At 43.9% G+C, this 27,183-nt stretch overlaps 1 protein-coding gene across 5 annotated transcripts in view; it reads right to left on the reverse strand.

Annotated features, from left to right (window-relative positions):
* Positions 1-582: 582 nt before the first annotated feature.
* The window catches only part of LOC112255372 (arf-GAP with coiled-coil, ANK repeat and PH domain-containing protein 3), a 158,645-nt gene continuing 132,044 nt past the window's right edge, over positions 583-27,183 (reverse strand). For 2 of the 5 annotated variants that reach the window (XM_042324880.1, XM_042324878.1), the window contains 14 exons: positions 24,923-25,023; positions 24,591-24,702; positions 22,068-22,294; positions 20,711-20,780; positions 20,448-20,542; positions 19,984-20,201; positions 19,518-19,613; positions 17,943-18,044; positions 16,909-17,135; positions 15,210-15,319; positions 11,289-11,399; positions 10,920-11,026; positions 5,829-5,884; positions 583-1,478 (listed from right to left, as the gene is read on the reverse strand). In XM_042324880.1, coding sequence (XP_042180814.1) covers positions 1,413-1,478; positions 5,829-5,884; positions 10,920-11,026; positions 11,289-11,399; positions 15,210-15,319; positions 16,909-17,135; positions 17,943-18,044; positions 19,518-19,613; positions 19,984-20,201; positions 20,448-20,542; positions 20,711-20,780; positions 22,068-22,294; positions 24,591-24,702; positions 24,923-25,023 — 1,698 coding nt within the window. In that variant the 3' untranslated portion in view covers positions 583-1,412. Of the gene's footprint in view, positions 1,479-5,828; positions 5,885-7,832; positions 11,027-11,288; positions 11,400-15,209; positions 15,320-16,908; positions 17,136-17,942; positions 18,045-19,517; positions 19,614-19,983; positions 20,202-20,447; positions 20,543-20,710; positions 20,781-22,067; positions 22,295-24,590; positions 24,703-24,922; positions 25,024-27,183 lie in introns of those variants that run through there. The other 3 variants (XM_042324879.1, XM_042324881.1, XM_042324882.1) reach the window with 3 other exon arrangements.

The following is a 27,183-nucleotide window of genomic DNA, read 5'->3' on the forward strand; positions in this document are numbered from 1 at the left end:
GAAGTGGTTCTGGAACCCAAATTCAACCCAAACCTGAATCGATCCTCAATTGCAGTACGGTTCTAGAAACATGAATTCCCTCTAAATAATTTCCCAAATGCAAAATACACAAAATAAACACTGTACTCCGTTTTAACCGGTTTCAACACAGTTGCAGCAGACAGTATTTTTCAGTGACAACACGTTTGTCATCTTCCATTTACACACAGATGTTATCAGACGCTGATAACTAACTAGCACAAGTAGTCCACTCTGTCTTCCGTATGTTTTCCCTAAACTAGTGCTTAAATTGAGATACGGCCGTGTATGAACCCTATAAAAGGTGTGTTTCAATTTAACCTTAAAAAAATAAATAAAGTAAAGTCCTTATGCTTGCAAAACCGTACCGCAAATAATGCGTGTTAAATGTTCAGCCCGAGCGTCGCGACTCTTAACAAAACTCTCCGGTACAGAAGACGCCTTCGTCCAATGATGACTCTTGTGTAATGCAATGGAACTGAGAGCAATGATCGCGTGCTAGGAGAACACCAGGACACCCACTGAAACGTTTATATCAAAACTGATTGAAGAAAAATGGTGGTCTTGATGGTGGTGCTCTACCTAAATAGATCTGTCTTGATGGTGCTCTACCTAAATAGATCTGTCTTGATGGTGCTCTACCTAAATAGATCTGTCTTGATGGTGCTCTACCTAAATAGATCTGTCTTGATGGTGGTGCTCTACCTAAATAGATCTGTCTTGATGGTGCTCTACCTAAATAGATCTGTCTTGATGGTGGTGCTCTACCTAAATAGATCTGTCTTGATGGTGCTCTACCTAAATAGATCTGTCTTGATGGTGCTCTACCTAAATAGATCTGTCTTGATGGTGCTCTACCTAAATAGATCTGTCTTGATGGTGCTCTACCTAAATAGATCTGTCTTGATGGTGCTCTACCTAAATAGATCTGTCTTGATGGTGGTGCTCTACCTAAATAGATCTGTCTTGATGGTGCTCTACCTAAATAGATCTGTCTTGATGGTGGTGCTCTACCTAAATAGATCTGTCTTGATGGTGGTGCTCTACCTAAATAGATCTGTCTTGATGGTGGTGCTCTACCTAAATAGATCTGTCTTGATGGTGGTGCTCTACCTACATAGATCTGTCTTGATGGTGCTCTACCTAAATAGATCTGTCTTGATGGTGCTCTACCTAAATAGATCTGTCTTGATGGTTCTCAACCTAAATAGATCTGTCTTGGTGGTGGTTCTCTACCTAAATAGATCTCAGGTGTAGGACACAGAGACTTGTTAGTAAGTCACTTCAGAGTCTGAGTCAAGTTAGGAGTCTTTGACTACCTCAGGCAGTGGCTGAAGTATGTTTTGATGTCATCATGGACTACGTCTGGCAGTTGTTGAAGTGTATTCTCCTCTTTAGCTTTTCGGGCTGGTGGGACGCCATGAGCGAGAACTCCCGAAAGATGTGATATGTTGTGTTACCTGCAAGAGGGGACATTACAATCACAAGGGGGCCCCATTCGGGCACTGTGGCTCCCCAAGGAATAGAGTAGCTTTGGTCCCAGGCATTAGTGTGGCTGTGTGGGTTAGTGAAGGAACATACACTAACATCCTGGACCAGAGATAGAACTAGCAATAACTTGACTTGATCAGAGGTTCAGACTAGATCACTAGATAGCCCACAGATAATCTGTCACCCCGTGTGGTGTTAAATGAACCCCACTGGTTCAGAGATCCCAGTGTTAGTAAAGCACAGTATCAGGACTAGATCAGAACATCTACTATAGGAAAACTAGAAAAACTGTCAGGTAATTATCAGGATTGTTTTCCATACTTCAGCATGGCACTGGTCTAAAATGATTGGACAGGTATAGATCTAATGCCTTACAGTAATTATCTATAGTTCTAATGCCCTATAGTATTCTATAGTAATGTTCTATAGTTCTAATTCCCTATAGTATTCTATAGTAATGTTCTATAGTTCTAATTCCCTATAGTATTCTATAGTAATGTTCTATAGTTCTAATGCCCTATAGTATTCTATAGTAATGTTCTATAGTTCTAATGCCCTATAGTATTCTATAGTAATGTTCTATAGTTCTAATGCCCTATAGTATTCTATAGTAATGTTCTATAGTTCTAATTCCCTATAGTAATGTTCTATAGTTCTAATGCCCTATAGTATTCTATAGTAATGTTCTATAGTTCTAATTCCCTATAGTAATGTTCTATAGTTCTAATGCCCTATAGTATTCTATAGTAATGTTCTATAGTTCTAATTCCCTATAGTAATGTTCTATAGTTCTAATGCCCTATAGTATTCTATAGTAATGTTCTATAGTTCTAATTCCCTATAGTATTCTATAGTAATGTTCTATAGTTCTAATGCCCTATAGTATTCTATAGTAATGTTCTATAGTTCTAATTCCCTACAGTAATGTTCTGTAGTTCTAATGCCCTATAGTATTCTATAGTAATGTTCTATAGTTCTAATGCCCTATAGTATTCTATAGTAATGTTCTATAGTTCTAATGCCCTATAGTATTCTATAGTAATGTTCTATAGTTCTAATGCCCTATAGTATTCTATAGTAATGTTCTATAGTTCTAATTCCCTATAGTAATGTTCTATAGTTCTAATGCCCTATAGTATTCTATAGTAATGTTCTATAGTTCTAATGCCCTATAGTATTCTATAGTAATGTTCTATAGTTCTAATGCCCTATAGTATTCTATAGTAATGTTCTATAGTTCTAATTCCCTATAGTAATGTTCTATAGTTCTAATGCCCTATAGTATCTATAGTTCTAAATCCCTAGTAATGTTCTATAGTTCTAATGCCCTATAGTATTCTATAGTAATGTTCTATAGTTCTAATTCCCTATAGTATTCTATAGTAATGTTCTATAGTTCTAATGCCCTATAGTATTCTATAGTAATGTTCTATAGTTCTAATTCCCTACAGTAATGTTCTATAGTTCTAATGCCCTATAGTATTCTATAGTAATGTTCTATAGTTCTAATTCCCTACAGTAATGTTCTGTAGTTCTAATGCCCTATAGTATTCTATAGTAATGTTCTATAGTTCTAATTCCCTATAGTATTCTATAGTAATGTTCTATAGTTCTAATTCCCTATAGTATTCTATAGTAATGTTCTATAGTTCTAATTCCCTATAGTATTCTATAGTAATGTTCTATAGTTCTAATGCCCTATAGTATTCTATAGTAATGTTCTATAGTTCTAATGCCCTATAGTATTCTATAGTAATGTTCTATAGTTCTAATGCCCTATAGTATTCTATAGTAATGTTCTATAGTTCTAATTCCCTATAGTAATGTTCTATAGTTCTAATTCCCTACAGTAATGTTCTATAGTTCTAATGCCCTATAGTATTCTATAGTAATGTTCTATAGTTCTAATTCCCTATAGTAATGTTCTATAGTTCTAATGCCCTATAGTATTCTATAGTAATGTTCTATAGTTCTAATTCCCTACAGTAATGTTCTGTAGTTCTAATGCCCTATAGTATTCCATAGTAATGTTCTATAGTTCTAATTCCCTACAGTAATGTTCTATAGTTCTAATGCCCTATAGTATTCTATAGTAATGTTCTATATTTCTAATTCCCTATAGTAATGTTCTATAGTTCTAATGCCCTATAGTATTCTATAGTAATGTTCTATAGTTCTAATTCCCTACAGTAATGTTCTATAGTTCTAATGCCCTATAGTATTCTATAGTAATGTTCTATAGTTCTAATTCCCTATAGTAATGTTCTATAGTTCTAATGCCCTATAGTATTCTACAGTAATGTTCTATAGTTCTAATGCCCTATAGTATTCTATAGTAATGTTCTATAGTTCTAATTCCCTACAGTAATGTTCTATAGTTCTAATGCCCTATAGTATTCCATAGTAATGTTCTATAGTTCTAATTCCCTATAGTAATGTTCTATAGTTCTAATGCCCTATAGTATTCTATAGTAATGTTCTATAGTTCTAATTCCCTACAGTATTCTATATTAATGTTCTATAGTTCTAATGCCCTATAGTATTCTATAGTAATGTTATATAGTTCTAATTCCCTACAGTATTCTATATTAATGTTCTATAGTTCTAATGCCCTATAGTTTTCTATAGTAATGTTATATTGCCCATCCCTGAAGCTGGAGTGAGTAATTCTTCTGACCAATCAGATCAGCACTTTTCCTTATAATTGGGCAACAGATCAGAATTTGGCTGCCTGTGTAAACGCAGCCATAGTGGTGAACATCCTGACCACCTCGCCTGAGGGTTGATCCCCTAGAGATAGAAAGAGGACTCATCTTTATATCTCTGCCATTAAAGGATCTGTGGCGTCATGGGCAGCGCCATTGATGCAACAAACCATAGGAATCCCCACCCAGTTGACTACTTGGACTACTTTAAAATGGTGGAAGCACGGTGGAAGCCCTCAATGGTGCTGCCCATGCTAAAACAGCCTTTTGGCCTCTAGAGGCCTCTATCATTCTCTATGGTTGATCGAAATCTGCTCTGTTCGGTGTGCATCCCCTCTACTCGTGTTGAATACAGGCTTCCTATTGGTTCAGGAGCTCACAGGAGGCTACAATGAACACACAAGTCCCGGAATTTGATTCCAAATTCTTACAATAGGATCAGCAATGTGTCATATCATTCATCTGGAATCTGCCGTTCTGTCCCTGAACAAGGCATTGGGCCAGTAACCAAAAGGTTGCTGGATCGAATCCCCGAGCTGACAAGGTAAAAATCGGTCGTTCTGTCCCTGAACAAGGTAGTTAACACATTGTTCCTAGGCCGTCATTGAAAATAAAGGTTAAATAAATAAATAAAATAAATTCCCTAATGCTGTGTTGGTTCCTACGAGTATTTAGTGAAGTATAAGTGAACTATAATCACTATAGTGAACTATAAGCTAGGTGTAGAAACTATATCTCTTCGTTCTTATAGTGTTTTGGAGGTAAGCTTCTTAATTCATAATTAATCCATTGGGAGGCACTGGGGTTTCCATTTTGATAAAAAACTAAAACATATATTTATTTTCTCGTTCTCTGGTAAGAAGTTTAGCCAAAAGTGTTACTGGTGGGGTATAGGGGGTATGTAGACAAAATTCAAAATAAAACCCAATGTGTTTTCAGTCCTGTGGTAAATACTGATGATTTGTAATGATTGTGAAAGCTGGGATAGAACGAGGTCATTGCAATCACCAAACTCCTGAAGCCTACTTCCTTCACAGCTGTCAATGTTTAGAAAAGCGCATTGATAAGCAGAACAATATTATCACACAGTGGGAAGAGATAGATTAACAACACCAATGAGGTCACCCAACCAAACTTTCTCCCAAAGCAAGTGTGTTCGCGTGTGTGTTTTGTGTTTGTTTGTTTGTTTGTGTGTGTGTGTGTGCGCACCATTTGAAGAGAGATTGAGGTTCCTTAAATATATGATCATGTACACCAGTAGGACAGAGAGATGGTCAGAGCTATCTGGGATCCCTGAGACATTCCTACCCTAAACCTAACCTTAGCCCCTACCCTTATCCGAACCTTAGCCCCTCCCCTAAACCTAACCTTAGCCCCTACCTTTATCCAAACCTTAGCCCCTCCCCTAAATCTAACCTTAGCCCCTACCCTTATCTGAACCTTAATAACCCTTTCTTAACCATTTTACATTTCAACTTCTGATTAGTTAGGGATGTCCCCAAGGATCCCCAACTTCTGATTGGTTAGGGATGTCCCCAAGGATCCCGGATAACATGGACCACAGAGACAGACACCATACCCCCAAGGCGAGATAGACCATGATGCATCACTCACTCTATCCCGAACACTATCCTTGCGCTTTACCTTCCTGCTGGTCCCCATGGCAACGCCTGTAGCAACGGAAGCAACAACAGTCATCAGTTTATTCTTTTTCTCAGATAGCAGTCAACAAAACAGAACAAACCTACTTTGGCTGTGTCTTATTCCCTATACAAGGAGTTTTCAAAACATTAAGAACACCTGCACTTTCCATTGCAGACTGACCAGGTGAAAACATCTGAAACCCTACGTCTTCAAACAGTATCTTAAGTAGCCCAGTGGTTAGAGCGTTGGGGCAGTACTCAAAAGGTTGCTGGATCGAATCCCTGAGCTGACAAGGTAAACATCTGTTGTTCTGCCCCTGAGCAAGGCAGTTAACCCAGTGTTCCCCAGTAAGGCTGACAGTTAACCCACTGTTCCCCAGTAAGGCTGACAGTTAACCCACTGTTCCCTGGTAGGCTGACAGTTAACCCAGTGTTCCCCGGTAGGCTGATAGTTAACCCACTGTTCCCCGGTAGGCTGAGAGTTAACCCAGTGTTCCCCAGTAGGCTGGCAGTTAACCCAGTGTTCCCCGGTAGGCTGATAGTTAACCCAGTGTTCCCCGGTAAGGCTGACAGTTAACCCAGTGTTCCCCGGTAAGGCTGACAGTTAACCCAGTGTTCCCCGTAAGGCTGACAGTTAACCCAGTGTTCCCCGGTAGGCTGATAGTTAACCCACTGTTCCCCGGTAGGCTGACAGTCAACCCACTGTTCCCCGGTAGGCTGACAGTGGATGTTGATTAAGGGAGCCCCCACAGCCCCTCTCTGATTCAGAGGGGTTGGGTTAAATGCAGAAGACACATTTCAGTTGTACAATAGACTATTTATCCCCCTTTTCTCCTCGCCTCGCTCCCCCCACCTCCCCATAAAATAAACCCTGAATCTTGCACCCTCCACCCCCCGTTTCTAACTCTGACTCTACTGACAACAACGTTGAGGAAAAATATACTTTCTACGACTAAGATATGCGGTTGTCCCACCTAGCTATCTGAAGATGAATGTACTGACTATGACTGGTCCACCTAGCTATCTGAAGATGAATGTACTGACTATGACTGGTCCACCTAGTTATCTGAAGATGAATGTACTGACTATGACTGGTCCACCTAGCTATCTGAAGATGAATGTACTGACTATGACTGGTCCACCTAGCTATCTGAAGATGAATGTACTGACTATGACTGGTCCACCTAGCTATCTGAAGATGAATGTACTGACTATGACTGGTCCACCTAGCTATCTGAAGATGAATGTACTGAATGTAAGTCGCTCTGGATATGAGCATCTGCTAAGTGACAAAAATGTGAATCCAGGTGAAAGCTATGATCCCTTATTGATGTCACTTTCTAAATCCACTTTAAATCAGTTTAGATGAAGAGGAGGAGCCCGGTTGAAATAATGATTTTTAAGCCTTGAGACAATTGAGACATGGATTGTGTATGTGTGCCATTCAGAGGGTGAACGGGCAAGACAATAGATTGAAGTGTTGTTGAACGAGGTATAGTAGTAGGTGCCAGGCACACCGGTTTGAGTGTGTCAAGAACTGCAACACTTCCTAATGTTTAGTATACTCAGTGTATAGTGCACTACTTTTGAACTAGGACTTGTGCACTATGTAGGGGGAGAACAAGAAAAAAAGTAGTGCACTATGTAGGGAACAGGGTGCCATTTGGGAAACAGACAGTGTATTTTTTTCCTCAGAGAAGGAGACAGAAGAGAGTTGGGTATAAGAAAGACCTCTCTGAGATGAGTATATGACCCGTTGATCTGGTTCTAGCTTCATAGGACTGCACTGTGCGTTGTTGAATGCCGAAGGTGTGGTGGTGTGTGTGTTGACGCGGTTACGGTATAGACCAGTGAGTAACGTTCTCCCAACGTTCCAGTAACATTCCAACCGCAAAGTTACGGCAACGTAGAGAGAAGGGTTGTTTACAAGGAGAGAAGACAACAGGAGTCAGAAATGAGGCAGAAGCAGTCCAAGCAAGGTGAGGAGTTCATCAAGAGTTTCTTGGTTTTATTCTCTTTATGCATTTTTTAAATTTTTTTTAAATCACCATCTCAGTGTTTCTAAAACCAAGGAACAAAAAGAAAGTTATTCCAAAGATATCCAAATGTAGAGATATTAATACAAGGATGTTTGTTTCCCCAAGTAGGACAGAGAGATAGCTATGTCACAATATTCCAAAAAGAGTGCACAGATAGATGTTTGGAAGAAGAGAACAGAATCAGAACAGGTGGCACGGAACAGGCAGGGTTCCGTGGTGGAATGCGGAAGTCAGAGCAGGCAGTTTGAGTTAAAATGTTAAAAAGCGGTTTTATTTACAGCATGTTTGTTTGTTTGTTTAGAAGCATCCTTTAACCCCAATGTTAAAACAGTAAGAAACAACACCCACCACTTCAGCTGGGCTAGGTTACCACCTTATTCATTGTTCTGTGACTATCTTCTTTTGAACATTTTGTAAAAACACTGGCGAACACTGTTTCTACCACTTTACGTTTCACTGTACCATGTGTTATCAGACGTTAAAACACTGTATTTATGTATTCTCGCTGAACTTAAACTGATTGATGCCTAACAACACTGTTGCACACTTCTCTGTCTTTGGCAGAGAACAAAAAAATAAATAAATTGAACTACTTTAGGACTTCATGCCAACGTAGCTGAGGAACAAACAGAGGTCGGCTAGCGAACGAAAAACAGTTCAGCTCTATGTTTCATTAAAAAGGACAAATAAATCAAATAGACAAAACAGTGAAGCTATAGCTGGTCCATGAGTGGACGTAGAGATGGCACAGAGGTCCATAGGTCTACCAAAGAGACAGGAGGAAGTTGTTTAAGGACATCACAGGAAGTGGCTGTACTGTACTGTAGCTCATGCTTTTTAACAGGACTGCACAGCACCATGAGGGGACAAATAGGAAACTATCATGCTCCGTATGCAGACAGCATTCTAGAACGCCCCCAAGTACTACACAGCATTCTAAAAACGCCCAAGAGTATATTCTAGAACGCGTACATATGTTCTAGAACGTTCCGGTCACAACCGAAAAGCATGCAGAATATAATGAGCATTGAGCAATGATGACCGGAGAAGACAGTCAGTTGTAACCATAGAATTACAATGGTTTTTGATGATAATTAAATGGGTCTAGCTCTTCCTCTCCCTACCTACTACAGGGACAGTTACCAGTGGCCCCTGACTCCCTCTGTCGCCATAAGTCAACCAAAGCACCACTGGTGTGGTCGTGAAGAAGATGTCTTTATCAGTAAACACTGAAGGACTGCAATCAAAAAAGGTTTGAAATATAGATATAGAAACACGTAATCACTAGAATGTCTACAAATAAATGACATTTTTCAACAAGTCTAGTACAGTAATTCTAGGTATAGATCAGGGTTGATGAATCCCTTGTTTAGAACTGAAGCCAGAATGTGTGTGTGACAGACCAAGACCAAAACATATCCAGTCAGAAAAAAAAGTGAGGATATTGAAAAGTTTGAAAGATTAAAATAAAAAATAAAATAAAGGAAAATAATTTACAGAAACACATCAATTCTGTAATAATAATCATCATTGCACAAGTCCTCCGGGTTCAACGTAGGATTACAACATTCCAATAACTTCCCCCAAATTCCTTGGTTTTCCAGGAATCATGTATGGAAGATTCCGGGATTTTTTTACTACCCTATTTTAACATAAATAAACTAATGCAAAACAAAAAGACAGAAACTCAACGAGCAAAATGAGAGAGCATGACGTAAACACGACAGCAACGATAAATAAAGCACATTACTGTTAGGAAGGGAAAGTTTTTTTTTTTTTTTACATTAAGATATCATCGTAATAATAATAATAATAATATAATGCATTTAATCCTCACTCACAAGTAACAACAAAGCAGGCGTTTGTCTCTTTCTCCATCCATCAGTAGTAAAATAGTAAAACTACTGTAAAATGCTGAATAGAACACTATAATATAATGTTCTAAACTACTGTAAAATGCTGAATAGAACACTATAATATAATGTTCTAAACTACTGTAAAATGCTGAATAGAACACTATAATATAATGTTCTAAACTACTGTAAAATACTGAATAGGAAGGACACTGTAGAATAATATTGTAAAGACTGGAAGCTTAGGTCCTTACTGGTAAGAGAGGGAGGAAGAGGGAGGAAGAGGGAGGAAGAGGGGAGGTAATACATGGACAGGAAGGCCTACACTAAGAAAAGAAGGGTTCTTTAGCTATGTCCACAGGGGAACCTTTTTTGGTTCCAGATAGAACTATTTTGTGTTCCATGTAGAATCCTCTGTGGAAAGGGTTCTATACGGAACCCACACACGGGTTCTTCAAAGGGATCTCCTGATGGGGACAGCCGAAGAGCCATTAATGGTTCTAGATAGCACTTTGTTTTTCTCTAAGAGTGTACAGGAGAGGCAGGAAATGTTGAGCAGTGTAGCAAGTAAACGGACAGACAGTGAGAACCACAGACAAGACTATTAGGAACAGCCAGATACACTGTGTTTCACTCAGTTTATAATATGAACGGTGTGGAAAGCAGCTAGCGATGTGGTTAAAAGATCTGGATGTAGAAGAAGAAGAGAAGCATATTGTTGGTAAGATAAAACAACGTTGTTCTGCGCTACGGTCAGTAGGGCCTTGTTGCTCTTAGATACAGATCTAGAATCAGCTTTACCCTCCACAAATCATAACCCTAACCAATTATGGTAACAAAGCAAAACTGACTCCAGATCAGTTTATCTTAGGGCAACTTCATCCTACTACTCTGCCCTGTATGATATGCCTCTATATGCCCAGTTAGTTGTGGCTAATCTGTATTCGAAATTGCACCCTATTCCCTATGTAGTGCACTACTTTTGTAGTGCACTACTTTTGTAGTGGGCCCAGGTCAAAAGTAGTGCACTACATAGGGAATAGGGTACCAATAGGCCTCTGGTCAAATGTAGTGCACTACTTAGGGAATAGGGTGCAATTTGGGATGCAACCTGCCTTAGTGGCGCCCCCTAACAGTAGTCTATGGTGAGGCAGATAAACTCCTGAATACATTTCCTGTACTGATGTTCAGTTGGGGAGCTGCTGGGGTATTGACCTGGCTGACCAAACGGACCCTCCGCCTCGCGCATCTCCTCGTTCATCCGTGCTAACCGCAACCTGGGAGAGAGAGGAAGAGGTAGGAGAAGGGGGGGTAGGGTTAGAGAAGGAGAGGTAGGTGGGTAGGTTTGTTGGGGAGAGGTAGGAAAAATATATCGGAGAGAAACAGAAAACAGAGTAATATTAACAAAAGTTTGGGTAACATTTTGTATTTATTTATTTTATATTTACATTTTAGTCATTTAGTGAGGCGGGGGGGATGCTGGGGGATTATTTAAGATACTTTTAGAAGAGGTATCAGATGTTTTCGGTGAACACTTACAATGTAACAATATCGGCGTTAGCGGCCTGGACAGCCATGCTCAGAGGGTCGTGACCTTCCTCATCCACCTCCGTCTGACAAGCCCCTCTCTTCAGGAACAGACACACCTGACTAAAGAGAGAGAGAAAGAGAGAGAGAGATGGATATATATTTATATATATATATATATATATATGTCTATATATGTCTATATATCTGGAGAGAGATATAGATATATTTGCCCCATGGACCTCCCGGTTGAGGCTGGCTGCGATAGAGCCTGGGCTCAAACCCAGAGTCTCTGGTGGCACATCTAGCACTGCACTGCAGTGCCTTAGACCACTGCGCCACCCGGGAGGCCCCTTATTTTTAATCTGAGCCTAGAGGAAAGTCTTTGTCCTCAGGCCTGGAGGGAAGCCAAAGTCATTCCACTACCCGATAGTGGTAAAGTGGCCTTTATTGGTTCTAACCTATCAGCTTGCTGCCAGCTCTTAGCAAACTGTTGGGAAAAAATGGTGTTTGACCAAATACAATGCTATTTCTCTGTAAACAAATTAACAACACACTTTCAGCACAATTATAGAGAAGGGCACTCAACATGTACTGCACTGACACAAATGACTGATGATTGGTTGAAAGAAATTGATAATATGAAGATTGTGGGAGCTGTCCTGTTAGATTTCAGTGCAGCCTTCCGATATTATTGACCATAACCTGTTGAGAAAACGTATGTCTTATGGATTTTCAACCTCTGCCATATCATTGATTCAGAGCTATCTATCTAATAGAACACAGAGGGGTCTCTAATGTTAAACATGTAAAGTGTGGTGTACCGCAGGGCAGCTCTCTAGGCCCTCTACTCTTTTTTATTTTTTACCAATGACCTGCCACTGGCATTAAACAAAGCCTGTGTGTCCATGTATGCTGATGATTCAACCATATATGCATCAGCAACCACAGCTAATGAAGTCACTGAAATCCTTAAAGAGTTGCAGTCTGTTTTGGAATGGGTGGCCAGTAATAAACTAGTCCTGAACATCTCTAAAACTAAGAGCGTTTGTATTTGGTAGAAATCATTCCCTAAGTTCTAGACGTCTGCTAAATCTGGTAATGAATGATGTGTCAGTTGAACTAGTTGAGGAGACTAAATTACTTGGAGTCACCTTAGATTGTAAACTGTCATGGTCAAAACATATTGATTCAATGGTTTTAAAGATGGGGAGAGGTCTGTCCTTTAAAGAGATGCTCTGCTTTTATGACACCACACTCCAAAAAGCAAGTTCTGCTCTAGTCTCATCTTATCTTGATTATTGTCCAGTAGTGTGGTCCAGTGCTGCAAGGAGAGACCTAGTTAAGCTGCAGCTGGTCCAGAACAGAGTGGCACGTTCTGCTCTTCATTGTAATCAGAGGGCTGATATAAATACTATGTAGCCAGTCTCCCTTGGCTAAGAGTTGAGGAGAGACTGACTGCATCACTTCTTATTTTGATTAGAAACATTCATGTGTTGGTTATATACACTCGGTAGTGGTACTCCGTGTATATAAGCAAGTTACCAGGTAAGTATAGTGGTTAGGGATGAATGAATGTCTCTTACCCTGTATGTCCCAGGTATGGATAGTGGTATCGTGGTTAGGGATGAATGAATTAATCTCTTACCCTCTGTCCCAGGTAGGTAGTGTGGTGTAGGGGTTAGGGTTGAATGAATTAATGAATGTCTTACCCTCTGTCCCAGGTAGGTAGTGTGGTGTAAGGGTGAGGGATGAATGAATGAATCTCTTACCCTCTGTCCCAGGTAGGTAGTGTGGTGTAGGGGTTAGGGATGAATGAATTAATCCCTTACCCTCTGTCCCAGGTAGGTAGTGTGGTGTAGGGGTTAGGGATGAATGAATTAATCCCTTACCCTCTGTCCCAGGGAGGTAGTGTGGTGTAAGGGTTAGGGATGAATGAATGAATCTCTTACCCTCTGTCCCAGGTAGGTAGTGTGGTGTAGGGGTTAGGGATGAATGAATTAATCCCTTACCCTCTGTCCCAGGTAGGTAGTGTGGTGTAGGGGTTAGGGATGAATGAATTAATCCCTTACCCTCTGTCCCAGGTAGGTAGTGTGGTGTAGGGGTTAGGGATGAATGAATTAATCCCTTACCCTCTGTCCCAGGGAGGTAGTGTGGTGTAGGGGTTAGGGATGAATGAATTAATCCCTTACCCTCTGTCCCAGGTAGGTAGTGTGGTGTAAGGGTTAGGGATGAATGAATTAATCCCTTACCCTCTGTCCCAGGGAGGTAGTGTGGTGTAGGGGTTAGGGATGAATGAATTAATCCCTTACCCTCTGTCCCAGGGAGGTAGTGTGGTGTAGGGGTTAGGGATGAATGAATGAATCCCTTACCCTCTGTCCCAGGGAGGTAGTGTGGTGTAGGGGTTAGGGATGAATGAATTAATCCCTTACCCTGTGTCCCAGGGAGGTAGTGTGGTGTAGGGGTTAGGGATGAATGAATGAATCTCTTACCCTGTGTCCCAGGGAGGTAGTGTGGTGTAAGGGTTAGGGATGAATCAATGAATCTCTTACCCTGTGTCCCAGGTGCACGATTTATAATGATCAGGACGTTTTGACCTTTTTGCTTGCCCAAGTTAGAATACCTCATGATAAGCTGCAGACCACACTATTTACCAATAGGTTTTCTTTCATCTCTATTTTTTCCTAGCTGTCCATTTACTGCCACAAACCGATGCTGGCACTAAGACCGCACTCAACGAGCTGTATGGGGCCATAAGCAAACAAGAAAATGCTCATTCAGAGGAGGTGCTTCTCGTGGTTGGTGATTTTAACGCAGGGAAGCTGAAATCTGTTGTACCCCCATTTTTTTTACCCCATGCTAATCTACAGGAATGTTTCCTTTTTTACCCCATGCTAATCTACAGGAATGTTTCCTTTTTACCCCATGCTAATCTACAGGAATGTTTCCTTTTTACCCCATGCTAATCTACAGGAATGGCTCCTTTTTACCCCATGCTAATCTACAGGAATGTTTCCTTTTTACCCCATGCTAATCTACAGGAATGTCTCCTTTTTACCCCATGCTAATCTACAGGAATGTTTCGCACAGACTGAAATATGTTCTGGGATTCATTCGATAACATTGAGGAGTTTACCACATCAGTCACCGGCTTCATTAATAAGTGCATCGACGACGTTGTTCCCACAGTGACCGTACGTACATATCCCAACCAGAAGCCATGGATTACAGGCAACATCTGCACTGAGAAACAGGCCAGAGCTGCCACTTTCAGGGAGCGGGACACTAATCCGGACCGATGCACCAAGTCTGGAACCAAAAGGACCCTGAACAGCTTCTACCCCCAAGCCACAAGACTGCTAAATAGTTAACCAAATAGCTACCCCTATCTGCATTGAACCCCCTTCACACAAACTATTTTGACTCATCACATACATTGCTGTTACTGCTTATTATCTATCCTGTTGCCTAGTCACTTTACCACTAGATATATGTACACGTCTACCTCAATGACCTTGTTCCGCAGCACATCAACTCCGTACTGGTACCCCCGTGTATATAGCCTGGTACCCCGTGTATATAGCCTGGTACCCCGTGTATATAGCCTGGTACCCCGTGTATATAGCCTGGTACCCTGTGTATATAGCCTGGTACCCCGTGTATATAGCCTGGTACCCCCGTGTATATAGCCTGGTACCCCCATGTATATAGCCTGGTAAGTTATTGTTACTCATTGTGGATTTATTCCTCGTCGTTATTATTTTAAAATTATTATTCTCTATTTTCTTTCTCTCTGCATTGTTGGGAAGGACCCGTAAGTAAGAATTTCACTGTTGTTTACGAAGCAGGTTACAAATAAAATTTGATTTGAAAAAAAAAGTAGGTAGAGTGGTATAGGGGTTAGGGATGAATGAATTAATGAATGTCTCTCACCCTGTATGTCCCAGGTAGGTAGCGTGGTGGAGGGGTCCTCTCCCCCCCATGTCCCTCTGGTTCACATCAGCCCCATTCTGCAGCAGGAACTCACACGCTGTCAGAGAGCCCTGACAAAGAGGAGAGAGAATGAGGGGAAGAGGGAGAGAGAGAGTGGTGGGGGGAGGACAGTGATGGGGAGGGAAGAGGGATAGAGAGAGAGAGTGTTGGGGGAGGAGAGTGTTGGGGGAGGGAAGGGGAGGAGAGTGTTGATGGGGGAGGGAAGAGGGAGAGAGAGAGAGTGGTGGGGGAGGAGAGTGATGGGGGTGGGGAGAGAAGTGGTGGGGGAGGGAGTGGTGGGGGAGAGAGAGGGAGAGAGAGAGTGTTGGGGGGGGGAGGAGAGTGTTGGGGGGGGAGGGAAGAGGAAGAGAGAGAGTGGACGGGGAGGTGAGTGATGGGGGAGGGAAGAGGGAGAGAGAGAGAGTGGGGGGGGAGGAGAGTGATGGGGAGGGAAGAGGGAGAGAGAGAGTGATGGGGAGGGAAGAGGGAGAGAGAGAGTGGTGGGGGAGGAGAGTGATGGGGAAGAGGGAGAGACCACAGTGTCCTATCAGACCACAGTGTTGTATCAGACCACAGTGTCCTATCAGACCACAGTGTCCTATCAGACCACAGTGTTGTATCAGACCACAGTGTCCTATCAGACCACAGTGTCCTATCAGACCACAGTGTCGTATCAGAGCAGTGTCATATGTATAAAGGCAGGCTGCTGAGGCGAGAACGACTCATAATAACGTCTGGAATAAAACCATGGAAACCGTGTATTTGATACCATTCCATTTATTCTGTTCCAGCCATTACTATAAACCTGTCCTCCCTAAATAAGGTGCCACCAGCCGCCTGTGGCCTGTATAGTGTGTGTCTGCACTCTGCCCAACCCTGCCTATAGCGTCTATAGCTTGTATCTTATCCCTGTTACGGCCTGTAGAGTGTGTGTATCTATAGTGTGTGTATCTATAGTGTGTGTATCTATAGTGTGTATATCTATAGTGTGTGTATCTATAGTGTGTGTATCTATAGTGTGTGTATCTATAGTGTGTGTATCTATAGTGTGTGTATCTATAGTGTGTGTATCTATAGTGTGTGTATCTATAGTGTGTGTATCTATAGTGTGTGTATCTATAGTGTGTGTATCTATAGTGTGTGTATCTATAGTGTGTATATCTTATCCCTGTATAGTGTGTGTATCCATAGTGTGTATCTATAGTGTGTGTATCTATAGTGTGTGTATCTATAGTGTGTGTATCTATAGTGTGTGTATCTATAGTGTGTATCTATAGTGTGTGTATCTATAGTGTGTGTATCTTATCCCCTGTATAGTGTGTGTATCTATAGTGTGTGTATCTATAGTGTGTGTATCTATAGTGTGTGTATCTATATCTGTGTGTGTGTGTATCTATAGTGTGTGTATCTATAGTGTGTGTATCTATAGTGTGTATCTATAGTGTGTGTATCTATAGTGTGTGTATCTATAGTGTGTGTATCTATAGTGTGTGTATCTATAGTGTGTGTATCTATAGTGTGTGTATCTATAGTGTGTGTATCTATAGTGTGTGTATCTTACCCCTGTATAGTGTGTGTATCTATAGTGTGTGTATCTATAGTGTGTGTATCTATAGTGTGTGTATCTATAGTGTGTGTATCTATAGTGTGTGTATCTTACCCCTGTCACGGCCTGTATGAGCGGGGTCTTTCCCTCCTCATCGCTGGCAGAGTGGACGTCTGCCCCATGCGCCAGCGCCTCGGCCATGAGTGGCAGGTTGTGTAGCCGTGACGACCGGTAGAGCAACGCCCCCGGGGGGAGGGGCTCCTCAGGGTCTGATCCCGCCTCCTGCTCTATCTCCACCTCCCCGCTAGACTCCTCCTCTTCTGACTCACCCTCACACTCTACTGGGGCGAGGGGGAGGGAGGGAGAAGGAGAGAGTGTGGGGGGGAGGTGGAGAATGAGGGAGAGGAGGGTTAGTCTGGCTACTGCAGTTTGACAAAGTCCTAAAATACGACTAGCGCTGAACATTTGAAAGTACACAGTCTGTAAATTATGACGTGCACACACAATTTGACATGTTAGCCATTTAGCAGACGATCTTGTCCAGAGCGACTTACAATTAGTGTGTTCAGAAAGCTAGGTGGGACAACCACATATCACAGTCATAGTCAGTACATTAATCTTCAGATAGCTAGGAGGGACAACCACATATCACAGTCATAGTCAGTACATTCATCTTCAGATAGCTAGGTGGGACAACCACATATCACAGTCATAGTCAGTACATTCATCTACAGATAGCTAGGTGGGACAACCACATATCACAGTCATAGTCAGTACATTCATCTACAGATAGCTAGGTGGACCAGTCATAGTCAGTACATTCATCTCCAGATAGCTAGGTGGACCAGTCATAGTCAGTACATTCATCTACAGATAGCTAGGTGGACCAGTCATAGTCAGTACATTCATCTACAGATAGCTAGGTGGACCAATCAGAGTCAGGACATTTTTCCTCAAAGTATTTATCAACAATGTCAGCACTAATAGGGAAACACACACACACACACACACACACACACACACACACACACACACACACACACACACACACACACACACACACACACACACACACACACACACACACACACACACACACACACACACACACACACACACACACACACACACACACCCCTGTGACTTACCCTCCTCGGTGACACTGTCGACCACTGAGCCAAACACCAGGATGTCTGTGCTCCCGTCTGTACTGCCTCCCAGCCCACTGTCACTGCTCAGACCTGCAGGGCCAACCAGCGCCAAGCCACGGACACGTTAGTCACCACACCTCCTCCCCTGAAGCTCCACAACAAGACCCCCTTACAGCCCCAAACCCAGTCTCCTCACCAGCTAGGCACACCCCCCCTAAACACCCTAACCCCTAAACACTCCTCCTAACCCTAACCCCCCTAAACACTCCTCCTAACCCTAACCATCCCTAAACACTCCTCCTAACCCCAACCCCCTAAACCCTCCTCCTATCCCTAACCCCCAAACACTCCTCCTAACCCTAACCATCCCTAAACACTCCTCTTAACCCCAACCCCCTAAACACTCCTCCTAACCCTAACCCCCTCCTAACCCGAAACCCCCGAAACACTCCTCCTAACCCTAACCCCCAAACACTCCTCCTAACCCTAACCCCCTCCTAACCCTAACCCCCTAAACACTCCTCCTAACCCTAACCCCCTCCTAACCCTAACCATCCCTAAACACTCCTCCTAACCCTAACCATCCTCTGGCAGCCTCTCAATCCACCCTACTGACCCCAATCTACACTGCTGACCCCAATCTACCCTCTGACCCCAATCTAACCTACTGACCCCAATCTACCCTCTGACCCCAATCTAACCTACTGACCCCAATCTACCCTCTGACCCCAATCTACCCTGCTGACCCCAATCTACACTGCTGACCCCAATCTACCCTCTGACCCCAATCTACCCTACTGACCCCAATCTACCCTGCTGACCCCAATCTACACTGCTGACCCCAATCTACCCTCTGACCCCAATCTAACCTACTGACCACAAGCTACCCTACTGACTACAATCTACCCTACTGACCACAATCTACCCTACTGACCCCAATCCACCCTGCTGACTACAATCTACCCTGCTGACCCCAATCCCCCCATATAGCACCAAGCCTCATCTCCACCCCAACAGTTCCTTCTAAAGCCTCATCTCCACCCCAACAGTTCCTTCTAAAGCCTCCTCTCCACCCCAACAGTTCCTTCTAAAGCCTCATCTCCACCCCAACAGTTCCTTCTAAAGCCTCCTCTCCACCCCAACAGTTCCTTCTAAAGCCTCCTCTCTACCCCAACAGTTCCTTCTAAAGCCTCATCTCCAGTCCCAAAACATCTATTATTCCGTTGAATAAGTGTGTGTGAGTGTGTGACCACAGCCACACTTAGATAACTCTGGGCCAGACTTATTGCGGGGAACTCTGGGCCAGACTTACTGCGGGGAACTCTGGGCCAGACTTACTGCGGGGAACTCTGGGCCAGACTTACTGCGGGGAACTCTGGGCCAGACTTACTGCGGGGAACTCTGGGCCAGACTTACTGCGGGGAACTCTGGGCCAGACTTACTGCGGGGAACTCTGGGCCAGACTTACTGCGGGAAACTCTGGGTCAGACTTACTGCGGGGAACTCTAGGCCAGCCTTACTGCGGGGAACTCTAGGCCAGACTTACTGCGGGAAACTCTGGGTCAGACTTACTGCGGGTGCCATTGCCAGTGTCGAAGTAGGAGAAGAGGTTGTCCATCTCATCAGGACAAAACAGAGAGTCACGACGGAGCTTCGCTGCTGCTGCAGCTGAGGACATACAGGAGAGAGAGAGAGTCTTAATATCACCTCATGTTAAAAAAAGGTTTCCAGACAGGAGCTCTCATTATTTATTTGACAAAAGTAAAAGTGATAAAGTACAAGGGTTTGAAGATATGGACTGGGACTGGTTTTAAATCCCCAGACTGTTTGAAGTGTCAGAAATTGGGATTGGGTCTCGTGACGACGTCTGCAGTCTGTCTGATGATTCAGCATCACATGCTTTCCTCAGGACTCTTCCACAACACCTAAATGGATATTTTTCTAGTTGTATTGTCCTTCAAGACATATGCAGGACAGCTTTCCACGGCTTAAACATTCAGTCAACTGCAGAAGGAGAGGAGAGAGAGAGTTTAGTCACCTGCGGAGAGGTTTCCTGGTGAAATCAAACCGGGGTCGTGTCGGTATTTCCTGCGGGTTTTGGGCGCTCCTCGCATGGAGCTGTTGTGGCGATGACACTTCTTCACGCTCCAGGGGCGGGACTTCCTCTCACCTTCCACCAATGAGTCACTGACACTCATCTTCTTCAGGAAACGCCTCTCCACATATTTAGCCTTGATCCACACCTCCTTCTCTTGTCTAAGAGAGAGAGAGAGAGAGATGAGGGAAGACCGTATGTGTCACGTTTAGGAGTCTCCTAGCCAATAGGAGACGAGGGAAGACCTTATATGTCATGTTTAGGAGTCTCCTAGCCAATAGGAGACGAGGGAAGACCGTATATGTCATGTTTAGGAGTCTCCTAGCCTATAGGAGATGAGGGAAGACCATATATGTCATGTTTAGGAGTCTCCTAGCCTATAGGTAAACTTGCTAACCAGTGCTCACCTAGGACTGGAAGGTCCAGGTTTCTTCACTCCCAGTTCCTCACAAGCTCCCTCATAGATGTGGTTAATCACATTGTTACCCAGCTCACACATCAACTGGAGACAGAGAGGAAAGATAGCACAGAAGAAACGATTAGGTGAGGAATTTCATAACCCCGAAACACGAAGAGAGGTATTCCCAGAGTCCCAAGAAGCTTCTTTGAAAGGAATTACGTCATATCTTGAATCACGAAGATGATGCAGAGCAGGAAGTGAGAAACTCACCTTGAGTAGCTCTGGTTCCCAGGAGTCCAGTGTTAGTGAACGAACCTTGGAGCAATGAACCCCCAGACTCCTGTAGAAGACACAACACAGAGAGAGAGAGAGAGAGACAACAGGTCAGATACAGAGGCGTTTAGCCTGTAATCTGCGAAGATATGGAGGGACCAGTTTTAAACAGATTACGTTGTCATCCCCAGACTGTCTGAAGTGACAGAAATCGGGATTAGGTCTCGTGATGATGATGTCTGCCGTCTGCTTCCTGTCTGTCACTTTCACCTGTTCTACTTCCTGTCTCTCGCTGCTGTTTGGCTGTTCTTTCACCTGTTCTACTTCCTGTCTCTCGCTGCTGTTTGGCTGTTCTTTCACCTGTTCTACTTCCTGTCTCTCGCTGCTGTTTGACTGTTCTTTCACTTGTTCTACTTCCTGTCTCTCGCTGCTGTTTGGCTGTTCTGTCACTTGTTCTACTTCCTGTCTCTCGCTGCTGTTTGGCTGTTCTTTCACCTGTTCTACTTCCTGTCTCTCGCTGCTGTTTGACTGTTCTTTCACTTGTTCTACTTCCTGTCTCTCGCTGCTGTTTGGCTGTTCTTTCACTTGTTCTACTTCCTGTCTCTCGCTGCTGTTTGACTGTTCTTTCACTTGTTCTACTTCCTGTCTCTCGCTGCTGTTTGACTGTTCTTTCACTTGTTCTACTTCCTGTCTCTCGCTGCTGTTTGGCTGTTCTTTCACCTGTTCTACTTCCTGTCTCTCGCTGCTGTTTGACTGTTCTTTCACTTGTTCTACTTCCTGTCTCTCGCTGCTGTTTGGCTGTTCTTTCACTTGTTCTACTTCCTGTCTCTCGCTGCTGTTTGACTGTTCTTTCACTTGTTCTACTTCCTGTCTCTCGCTGCTGTTTGACTGTTCTTTCACTTGTTCTACTTCCTGTCTCTCGCTGCTGTTTGGCTGTTCTTTCACCTGTTCTACTTCCTGTCTCTCGCTGCTGTTTGGCTGTTCTTTCACCTGTTCTACTTCCTGTCTCTCGCTGCTGTTTGACTGTTCTTTCACTTGTTCTATTTAGTCTAGTTCACTGTAGCATTGTCTGTATTGTAGTCTAGCACCCTCAAACTCAACTCTGGAGTTCGAAGCCAGTTCCACTGTGTTTTTACATTGTTCCCCTCTAATCAGGGACTGATTTAGACCTGGGACACCAGGTGGGGGATTCCCCTCTAATCAGGGACCGATTTAGACCTGGAGACACCAGGTGGGTGCAATTCATTATCAGATAGAACAGAGAATCAGCAGGCTCCGGATCTCGTAGGGTAAGAGTTGAGTACCCCTGGTCTAGTGATTCCCTACCTGTAGCATTGTGGGTAGTGTAGTTTACCTGTGTATGCCAGAGCACTCAATGCAGAGCAGGACTCCCAGGTTGATGGAGGCCCAGCATGGTGCAGCCTGGGAACAGTCACAACACAGCTCATTACCCGGGAGGGTCTGCACCCGGTGGAGGATGCTCTCCCCCCTGCCCTCACCCCCTCTCCCCCATTTCTCCCCCCGGGGCTCGCTGGCTGAGTCTATACTGCTGGTAGAGGGGGAGGCTGTCCGGTCCAGACGCTAGAGAGAGACAGAACAAACGGCGGTTATGGTTAGTTATACTGCTGATAGAAAGGGGAGGCTGTCCGGTCCAGATACTAGAGAGAGACAGAGAACAGAGGGTGGTTATGGTTGGTTAGTTAGCTAAAGGCTTTAGGTCAGCTAGTTATACTGCTGGTGGGTCCCAGCTAAAGGCTTTAGGCCAGCTAGTTATACTGCAGGTGGGTCCAAGCTAAAGGCTTTAGGCCAGCTGGTGGGTGGGTCCCTGCTAAAGGCTTTAGGCCAGCTGGTGGGTGGGTCCCAGCTAAAGGCTATAGGCCAGCTGGTGGGTGGGTCCCAGCTAAAGGCTTTAGGCCAGCTAGTTATACTGCTGGTTGGTCCCAGCTGAAGGCTTTAGGCCAGCTAGTTATACTGTAGGTGGGTGGGTCCCAGCTAAAGGCTTTAGGCCAGCTAGTTATACAGCTGGTGGGTCCCAGCTAAAGGCTTTAGGCCAGCTAGTTATACTGTAGGTGGGTGGGTCCCAGCTAAAGGCTATAGGCCAGCTGGTGGGTGGGTCCCAGCTAAAGGCTATAGGCCAGCTGGTGGGTGGGTCCCAGCTAAAGGCTGTCAGTTGGAACAATCAATGTCGTTCTCTCTATAGGTTTCATGTTAGGGCCAGTACCTCAATGTAGTTCTCTCTGTAGGGTTAATGTTAGGGTTAGTGTTGAGGTTAGAGTCAGGGTTAATGTTAGGGTTGGATTCAATAAATGACAGACAAATCTGATGTGCACTGGCACAGGCAACCCCTTTAAAATAGATGGTAAGTCTTGTGTAATTCATACTTTATATGACTAAAAAAAAGGCTATAAAAGAAGACCAGAATCAGACATTAAAATAGGGCTTAGGTTAAGAACCAGAGATTCTAAACTAAGAATAGAGGCCAAGTGCCAAGGTCAGAGCGGTGGTCTAGGAGGAAAGGTTCATTATGAGGATCTAGGGGTTAAAATAGATATAGGGAGTCAGGGGTTCGGATTAGATATGGGGGTCTAGGGATATAAGGTTAGGAATTATGGTAAGGATTTTAGAGTCAGGGTTAATGTTAGGGTTAATGTTAGGGTTAGAGTTGAGGTTAGAGTCAGGGTTAATGTTAGAGTTGAGGTTAGAGTCAGGGTTAATGTCAGGGTTAATGTTAGGGTTAGAGTTAGGGTTAGAGTTGAGGTTAGAGTCAGGGTTAATGTTAGGGTTACAGTTGAGGTTAGGTTAGAGTCAGGGTTAATGTTAGGGTTAGGATTAGAGTTGAGGTTAGGTTAGAGTCAGGGTTAATGTTAGGGTTAGGATTAGAGTTGAGGTTAGGTTAGAGTCAGGGTTAATGTTAGGGTTAGGATTAGAGTTGAGGTTAGGTTAGAGTCAGGGTTAATGTTAGGGTTAGAATTAGAGTTGAGGTTAGAGTCAGGGTTAATTTTAGGGTTAGAGTTAGGGTTAGAGTTGAGGTTAGAGTCAGGGTTAATGTTAGGGTTAGAGTTGAGGTTAGAGTCAGGGTTAATGTTAGGATTACAGTTGAGGTTATGTTAGAGTCAGGGTTAATGTTAGGGTTAGGATTAAAGTTGAGGTTAGGTTAGAGTCAGGGTTAATGTTAGGGTTAGAGTTAGAGTTGAGGTTAGAGTCAGGGTTAATGTTAGGGTTAGGATTAGAGTTGAGGTTAGTCAGGGTTAATGTTGGGGTTAGGATTAGAGTTGAGGTTAGGTTTTAGAGTCAGGGTTAATGTTAGGGTTAGGATTAAGAGTTGAGGTTAGTCAGGGTTAATGTTAGGATTAGGATTAGAGTTGAGGTTAGTCAGGGTTAATGTTAGGTTTTAGGATTAGAGTTGAGGTTAGTCAGGGTTAATGTTAGGTTTTAGGATTAGAGTTAAGGTTAGTCAGGGTTAATGTTAGGGTTAGGATTAGAGTTGAGGTTAGTCAGGGTTAATGTTAGGATTAGGGTCAGGGTTAGAGTCAGGGTTAATTTTGGGGTTAGGATTAGAGTTGAGGTTAGTCAGGGTTAATGTTAGGGCTAGGATTAGAGTTTAGGTTAGAGTCAGGTTTAATGTTAGGGTTAGGATTAGAGTTGAGGTTAGTCAGGGTTAATGTTAGGTTTTAGGATTAGAGTTGAGGTTAGTCAGGGTTAATGTTAGGTTTTAGGATTAGAGTTAAGGTTAGTCAGGGTTAATGTTAGGGTTAGGATTAGAGTTGAGGTTAGTCAGGGTTAATGTTAGGATTAGGGTCAGGGTTAGAGTCAGGGTTAATTTTGGGGTTAGTGCCAGGATTGATTTTAGGGTTAGGGTTGAGGTCAGGGCCAGTACCTCGATGTAGTAGTTGTCTGATATCTCTCTGTATGCAGAGGCGATGGAGGCCTGTACAGCTTGGATCCAGGCCTGCCGTAACTTCTCTGACTCTGCCTGGAGCATACAGCTCCTAGTGGGAGAGAGGAGGGTGAGGAGAGGACACACACACACACACATACACACACACCGAACATATACACACACACACACACCGATAGATCATATTCAACCACACACACACCGATCATATACACACACACACACACACACACTGATCATATACACACACACACACACACACACACACACACACACAGATCATATTCGCACATCTACACACACATACTTACTTAGTGGGGGACACCACCTCGAAGCAGAACCTCCTCTCTCCGTCCTCGCAAGGTTTGACTGAACACAGCCTCAGGTCCTCCACCACCACCGTCAGGGCATCCTATTGGCAGAGAGCAGTGTCAATCAAAACAAAACATTCTTTCATTGGCTGAGAGCGGTGTCAATAAAAACCCAACATCCTTTCATTGGCTGAGTATCTTCAGCCCCTTCTCTTGTAATTTAGTCAGGGGGCCACCACATATTGTCTTTGGGGCCACCCTGGATTTAGCCTCAAATCCAATATGGTGTCCAAAATCCAATATGGTGTCCAAAGTCCGATATGGTTGGCATTATAACAGTAGTGTTTGTAGTTCTGGGACCTGACCAGGTTGAAGAGCTAACAGTAGTGGTTGTAGTTCTGGGGCCTGACCAGGTTACACAGCTAACAGTAGTTCTGGGGCCTGACCAGGTTACACAGCTAACAGTAGTGGTTGTAGTTCTGGGGCCTGACCAGGTTACACAGCTAAGAGTAGTTTGACCAGGTTACACAGCTAACAGTAGTGGTTGTAGTTCTGGGGCCTGACCAGGTTACACAGCTAACAGTAGTGGTTGTAGTTATGGGGCCTGACCAGGTTACACAGCTAACAGTAGTTCTGGGGCCTGACCAGGTTACACAGCTAACAGTAGTGGTTGGGGCCTGACCAGGTTACACAGCTAACAGTAGTGGTTGTAGTTCTGGGGCCTGACCAGGTTACACAGCTAACAGTAGTTCTGGGGCCTGACCAGGTTACACAGCTAACAGTCGTGGTTGTAGTTCTGGGGCCTGACCAGGTTACACAGCTAACAGTAGTGGTTGTAGTACTGGGGCCTGACCAGGTTACACAGCTAACAGTAGTGGTTGGGGCCTGACCAGGTTACACAGCTAACAGTAGTGGTTGTAGTTCTGGGGCCTGACCAGGTTACACAGCTAACAGTAGTTCTGAGGCCTGACCAGGTTACACAGCTAACAGTAGTGGTTGTAGTTCTGGGGCCTGACCAGGTTACACAGCTAACAGTAGTGGTTGTAGTTCTGGGGCCTGACCAGGTTACACAGCTAACAGTAGTGGTTGGGGCCTGACCAGGTTACACAGCTAACAGTAGCGGTTGTAGTTCTGGGGCCTGACCAGGTTACACAGCTAACAGTAGTGGTTGTAGTTCTGGGGCCTGACCAGGTTACACAGCTAACAGTAGTTCTGGGGCCTGACCAGGTTACACAGCTAACAGTCGTGGTTGTAGTTCTGGGGCCTGACCAGGTTACACAGCTAACAGTAGTGGTTGTAGTTCTGGGGCCTGACCAGGTTACACAGCTAACAGTAGTGGTTGGGGCCTGACCAGGTTACACAGCTAACAGTAGTGGTTGTAGTTCTGGGACCTGACCAGGTTACACAGCTAACAGTAGTGGTTGTAGTTCTGGGGCCTGACCAGGTTACACAGCTAACAGTAGTGGTTGGGGCCTGACCAGGTTACACAGCTAACAGTAGTGGTTGTAGTTCTGGGGCCTGACCAGGTTACACAGCTAACAGTAGTTCTGGGGCCTGACCAGGTTACACAGATAACAGTAGTGGTTGTAGTTCTGGGGCCTGACCAGGTTACACAGCTAACAGTAGTTCTGGGGCCTGACCAGGTTACACAGCTAACAGTAGTGGTTGTAGTTCTGGGGCCTGACCAGGTTGAACAGCTAACAGTAGTGGTTGTAGTTCTGGGGCTGAGAAGGAATATCACCACAGCAAGCAAGGTACTTGGAGTCAAACAGACAGGCCTGGATGAGATCTTTAAGGTCAGGGCCCTCCCCAAAGTACTAGGAGTCAAACAGACAGGCCTGGATGAGATCTTTCAGGTCAGGGCCCTCCACAAGGTACTAGGAGTCAAACAGACAGGCCTGGATGAGATCTTTAAGGTCAGGGCCCTCCCCAAGGTACTGAGAGTCAAACAGACAGGCCTGGATGAGATCTTTAAGGTCAGGGCCCTCCCCAAGGTACTTGGAGTCAAACAGACAGGCCTTGATGAGATCTTTAAGGTCAGGGCCCTATGTTAAGGTTCACAAAATCCTTTTAGACCCAAGCCACCCCCTGTACACAGACTGTGAACTACTCCCCTCTGGGCACAGGTATAGGGCACCTCTCGGCAGGAAAAACAGAACTAGACAATCATTTGTGCCAGGTGTTATATCTCTCCTAAATAGCTTTGGCTAATGTTCCTATCCACCCAGTAAGATCAGCAGGCTAATGTTCCTATCCACCCA

The sequence above is a fragment of the Oncorhynchus tshawytscha genome, linkage group LG07, assembly GCF_018296145.1.
Source record: "Oncorhynchus tshawytscha isolate Ot180627B linkage group LG07, Otsh_v2.0, whole genome shotgun sequence".
NCBI lineage: Eukaryota > Metazoa > Chordata > Actinopteri > Salmoniformes > Salmonidae > Oncorhynchus > Oncorhynchus tshawytscha.